Source organism: Sinocyclocheilus grahami, unplaced genomic scaffold (assembly GCF_001515645.1).
Source record: "Sinocyclocheilus grahami isolate Dianchi unplaced genomic scaffold, SAMN03320097.WGS_v1.1 scaffold1044.1, whole genome shotgun sequence".
NCBI classification, from domain to species: Eukaryota; Metazoa; Chordata; class Actinopteri; order Cypriniformes; family Cyprinidae; genus Sinocyclocheilus; species Sinocyclocheilus grahami.
The window spans coordinates 284100-290369 of record NW_015506223.1 but is presented as its reverse complement, the minus strand read 5'-3'; the positions used below and the strand labels follow the sequence as shown (position 1 = coordinate 290369).

Here is a 6270-nt window from a genome sequence, read left to right as displayed (position 1 = left end):
CCCCATGAGTCTGTGTGTAGTCAGGTTTAAGTCCCCACCAGGATATATAAACCAGTACACACACACACACACACACACACACAAATATTACATATACAGTGGGTACGGAAAGTATTCAGACCCCCTTAAATTTTTCACTCTTTGTTATATTGCAGCCATTTGCTAAAATCATTTAAGTTAATATGGTATCATTTACGCGAGTCGTGTAATTCATAACTGAATGTGATGAGAAAAGATACTTGAGTGAACTTGAGTACAAATAACAGTGAATGTGTGCGTTTTGTAAAATATCATTTGCAAATAGTTCAAATTTACAGCTATATTTAGACCTCAAATTTCTGTTTTTTTGTTTGTTTGTTTGTTTGTTTTTTGGACCAGCCCATCCCATAGAAGCTCAATTGGATTGAGATCTGGGGAGTTTGGAGACCAAGCCAACACCTTCAACTCTTTGTCATGTTCCTCAAACCATTCCTGCACATTTTTTCCAGTGTGTCAGGGTGCATTATTTTGCTGAAAGAGGCCACTACCATTTGGGAGGAACCCATTTCCTTGAAGGGTGTGCATCAGGGATGTCAAACTCAGTTTCTGGAGGACCGCAGCCCTGCTCCAACACACAAACCAAATAGTTTTCAATTAAGCCTGAAGGACTTGATTAGCTGGATCATCTTCCCATAGTGCATCTGCTGCCAGGGAAATGATGCACACACACCCGGTCATCCACATGATCTAAAAGAAAATGTGATTTAGCAGACCAGACAACCTTCTTCTATTGCTCCATGGTCCAGTTCTTCTCATGCTCCCGTGCCCATTGTATACTCCTTCGTGGTGGACTCTAACCAGTCTGTGGCCCCATGAGCAGCAAACAGCAATGCACTGTGTGTTCTGATACCTTCTCATCGTGACCAGCGATTGAACCAGATAGAATAGCCTTCATTCCCCAGTACAGTACATAGTGGACTTCATATATTGGAAGCATGAAACATGGGCAAAGAGTGGCTTTGACAAGGGCCAGATCGCGATAGTTAGACGACTGGATCAGAACATCACCAAAACGGTCTTCACCAAACATCACCAAGTCTTGTGGGGTGTTCCCGATATGCAGGTGTTAGTACCAACCAAAAGTGGTGCAAGGAAGGAGATCTGGTGAACCAGTGTCAGGGTGCATGTGGGGAATGAAGGCTAATCTATCTGGTTCAATCGCTGGTCACGATGAGAAGGTATCAGAACACACAGTGCATTGCTGTTTGCTGCTCATGGGGCCACAGACTGGTTAGAGTCCACCACGAAGGAGTATACAATGGGCACGGGAGCATGAGAAGAACTGGACCATGGAGCAATAGAAGAAGGTTGTCTGGTCTGCTAAATCACATTTTCTTTTAGATCATGTGGATGACCGGGTGTGTGTGCATCATTTCCCTGGCAGCAGATGCACTATGGGAAGATGATCCAGCTAATCAAGTCCTTCAGGCTTAATTGAAAACTATTTGGTTTGTGTGTTGGAGCAGGGCTGCGGTCCTCCAGAAACTGAGTTTGACATCCCTGATGCACACCCTTCAAGGAAATGGGTTCCTCCCAAATGGTAGTGGCCTCTTTCAGCAAAATAATGCACCCTGACACACTGGAAAAAATGTGCAGGAATGGTTTGAGGAACATGACAAAGAGTTGAAGGTGTTGGCTTGGTCTCCAAACTCCCCAGATCTCAATCCAATTGAGCTTCTATGGGATGGGCTGGTCCAAAAAACAAACAAACAAACAAAAAAAAAACATACATTTGAGGTCTAAATATAGCTGTAAATTTGAACTATTTGCAAATGATATTTTACAAAACGCACACATTCACTGTTATTTGTACTCAAGTTCACTCGAGTATCTTGTCTCATCACATTCAGTTATGAATTACACGACTCGCGTAAATGATACCATATTAACTTAAATGATTTTAGCAAATGGCTGCAATATAACAAAGAGTGAAAAATTTAAGGGGGTCTGAATACTTTCCGTACCCACTGTATATGTAATATTTGTGTGTGTGTGTGTGTACTGGTTTATATATATCCTGGTGGGGACTTAAACCTGACTACACACAGACTCATGGGGACTCGTGTCACAGTGGGGACCTAAATTGTGGTCCCCACGGGTACAAAAGCTTATAAATCATACAGAATGAAGTTTTTTGAAAATCTAAAAATGCAGAAAGTTTCCTGTGAGGGGTAGGTTTAGGGGTAGGGTTGGTGTAGGGCAATAGAATATACAGTCTGTACAGTATAAAAACCATTACGCCTATGGAGAGTCCCCACAAGGATAGCTGACCAGATGTGTGTGTACTGGTTTATATATCCTGGTAGGGACTTAAACCTTACTACACACAGACTCGGGGACTCGTGTCACGGTGGGGACCTAAATTGTGGTCCCAATGGGTACGAAAGCTTATAAATCATACAGAATGAGTTTTTTTGAGAAAGTAAAAATGCAGAAAGTTTCTTGTAAGGGGTAGGTTTAAGGGTAGGGTTGGTGTCTGTACAGTATAAAAAGCATTACGCCTATGGAGAGTCCCCACAAGGATAGCTGACCAGACGTGTGTGTGTTTGTGCTTGAAAACATGGTTTATGAGGACAAAAGTGTAGTAGCCTGTAATATGTCATGGGTATTACAAAGAGAAAAAATGCTCAGTATAAAAACTGTAGGCTTCCCGAGTCCCCGTAAACCACACGTGTGTGTGATGCTAATGCAGAAGTTATAAGCAGAAGAGAGATGTCGGTTTCTACTCAGATTTATATAGGCTACAGTAACACAATGTGGTAATAAAGAAGTGTAACATTTATTTATGTAGTTAGTTATGTATTTATGTCTTGCCATGATGTGATTAAATAACTAAAGAAAGTCTATAATGAAGTTTAAGAGATCAAAATCCGTTTGAAACTCGTTTCCTTAATTCATGACACCATTCATTTTCCCGACGGTAATCCCTACCGCTGACTGACAAGGAAATGACAATGCCTCAACAACCCAAGTTTCATCCAACCTTTGCTCGGCTCAGCGTTAACACTCCTCGTGACAGCAGCGCTCGAGGATTATGATCATCTGGATAAACGCACAACACACTTCACTGAAGGGAATAAAGACCGTATCAAAGGACACTAGGAAGTGAATTAACTCGTGCACTCCTCCAGAGACCCGTGGTTTTCTCGCTTTACATACAATAATATAATTTTGAATGTTGGTTTATACCGCGGTACAAGGCTGTGATATAAAGGTACGTGGATTTAATCCATTTATATGAACTGTGTGTGTTCAAATTTACGCTGCTTATCTAGACATTTTGCAAGTGTATCCGTTTTTCACATACTTTCGATTTGATTATTTTTTTTTTTTTTGACATAATAGCTGCGTTTCGAACGTTTCGAATGGGAAATTTAGGCGTTTCGAATCTTAACATGGTTGCATTCCAAATTTAAAATTAGGCGAATACATTTTTTATTCGCAGTTAGAGATAAGACATAATAAACCCCATATGAACTGAGATATTGATTCTACTACTTCTACTGTACAATAATAACAATACCTAATATTAGGTATTATTATTATTATTTCTTTTGGTTAGCTTTTAATATAAATGCTTAAAGATTGTTACAATGTTCCTTTCACCTATGCCTGTGAAACCTTAGAGGCTTTTAAACAAAACAACTGCCCTAACTTGTTTAAATTGCAAATAAGCAGGTTTTAAGAAACATAGTGTTAGTGAGTCCAGACTCATGTAGTATCTAACAGCCTAAAACCAGTTTGCCTGGTTTACCCTCTTCATGTTGTTCTGTTTGCTTACTTGTGGTAATTTACTCAGAAATAACAATACATCATATATCTCTGTAACCATGCAGGTGTGCTTTCATCCAACGCAAATAGAGAGCATAATGGTAATAGTGTGGAGCCAAAGTTCACCTTTGCTCATGAGAAACAGTCAGTCATAGTTTAAAGAAAGGCCATGCTTCATGCTTTATCAGTAAACATACATAATGACAAATCCTTTTCTAGTAAACATTCAGTGATTCCTTTACCACAAAGCCAGTTCCCTGTAACTTTTTAGGCTTTTGAATGTTTTTCCTTTTTATGTCACTTCCACAGATACCTTAATCTGGGTTTTCAAATTAAAATAAACCTAAGGACATGTTGTGGATCTGTTTATGAAGTACATATCGATTCTTCATTAAAGGGGTCATATGATGCGATTCCATTTTGTCCTTTCTCTTTGGAGTGTTACAAGCTCTTGGTGCATAAAGAAGATCTGTAAAGTTGCAAAGACTAAAGTCTCAAATCCAAAGAGATATTCTTTATAAAAGTTCAGAGTCAGCCACGCCCCCCTAAAACGGCTCGTTCTAACACGCCCCCACATGTCTACGTCACTATGTGGGAAGATTTGCATAGCGCCACCTAAATGTTCACGCATAGAAAGAAGGCGTAACTTTTATTCTCGCTGTAGCGTTGTTGTTGCCGCTGCCGCCATGTTGTGAAGACGCTGTGTGTTTCGTTGTGAAAGCGAAACATGCCTAGAGCTGATCTGTGCTGGTTGCTGAGGGAATACTTCAACTTAGTGCTGTGGATTGCCGGCATATTTTATGGAGGACTGTTTACTGATCCTAGGAGAGTAACGTTAGACTAAAATGCCGGCAGTTCTGACTCACGTAAGTACGTTTTCTTTTATCATTTGCCACTGATGATTCAAACACGAGTTTTGAGCAGTGTAGAGTAAGAGCTGGGGCCCTCCAGGAATTGAGTTTGAGACCAATGATTTAAAATAAGCCTAAGGACATGTTGTGGATATGTTTGTGAAGTACATATCAATTGTTCATTAAAACAGCAATAACTTTTATATATAAAAGTTATTGCTGTTTTAATGAACAATTGATATGTACTTCACAAACATATCCACAACATGTCCTTAGGCTTATTTTAAATCATTGGTCTCAAACTCAATTCCTGGAGGGCCCCAGCTCTGCCTAGTTTAGCTCCAACCCTAATCAAACACACCTGAGGTCTTCAGGATTACTAGAAACCTCCAAGCAGGTGTGAGTTAGAGCTGGTAGGAGCTAAACTCTGCAGAGCTGTGGACCTCCACGAACTGAGTTTGAGACCACTGGTTTAAATCTGGTTAAAAAACTTTCAGACTTATTACAGTCAATGTTTTTGGAAGTTACAATGGAAAGCAAATAATGACAGGCTGTGGAAAAAAAACATGTTTATATTAAAGCACTTACAGTTAAAGTCTACGGAGCAAGACATTTCAGAGGTGTTAAGTTTTTGATAACGCGCTTTTATTAATTGCCCTCTACAAAATGTGTTATTTGGGCTGTCTAAATCGTCCTTGTGGTGATGCTGCTTTACTAACCAGACAATTTGGTTATGCGTTACACAGGTATGCGTTACACAGGTACAGTAATTCCTGCAGGGGAATATTATATTCCATGTAAACATGTTCGTGTTTTACCAAGGGAAAGTCACCAGGGTCCTGGCTTTACATGAGCATGACAGGAGAAAAATTGGATATAAAATTAGTAAGCTATTCTGTCACTAAATGAGTTCTGAATATGAATATGCTATATTTCTCAGCACAGTTCAGTATTAAACGGGGAAATTCTCAGATTCATGGTAAAAAAACAACAACAACAAGCACTGAATTTTGCATCCTCAGAATAAATTTGAAATCGGATGTTATTGACTTTTGCTGATATGGAATATTTATTAATAGTAAATATGTTCATATTCACCGACATCTACGTTTACACTCCCTTTGCAACTTTTCCCTGCCGTGTGGATGGTGACTTGCTAGTTTGAGAAGCACTGTTCTGCTGCTCTAAATGACAGTGTTGAATGTGTGAGCTGAATGGTTCATAATCGGCCATTAATTATTCAAACTGGGTCATGTGAATAATTGAACAATGCAGCTACTGATTAAAGACAATCAAACATACTGGAATAACAGCATTTGGAGTTATAAGTGAAGCTCATCATGTGTGTTTAATGTTGGTAGTGCCTGTGTGTCTTAACAGAAGACGGTGTGTGATGAGATGCCATCTGAAACAAGTCTTCCTCCTAGCAGCTGGTCTTCTCATTTTGACCAGGGTCTACGTCTACATGCGGAGAGCAGAATCGGGAAACCTCAAGGTATTTGCTTGTGCTAATAGCATGATAATTAAAATATTGAAACTTAAAGGGATACTTCACCCCCCCCCCCCCCCCCCCCCCCCACAAAACCAAAATCTAATTCTATTCTTTCCA

General features: G+C 39.8%; 1 protein-coding gene across 1 annotated transcript in view; it reads left to right on the top strand.

The window, feature by feature from the left end:
• Positions 1–3032: 3032 nt before the first annotated feature.
• LOC107566074 (alpha-1,3-mannosyl-glycoprotein 4-beta-N-acetylglucosaminyltransferase C-like) overlaps positions 3033–6270 on the top strand; it is a 21687-nt gene continuing 18449 nt past the window's right edge. The window contains exons 1-2 of the mRNA XM_016251451.1: positions 3033–3253; positions 6042–6156. Of these exons, the coding sequence (XP_016106937.1) occupies positions 6055–6156 (102 nt within the window). The 5' untranslated portion in view covers positions 3033–3253; positions 6042–6054. The remainder of the gene's footprint in view (positions 3254–6041; positions 6157–6270) is intronic.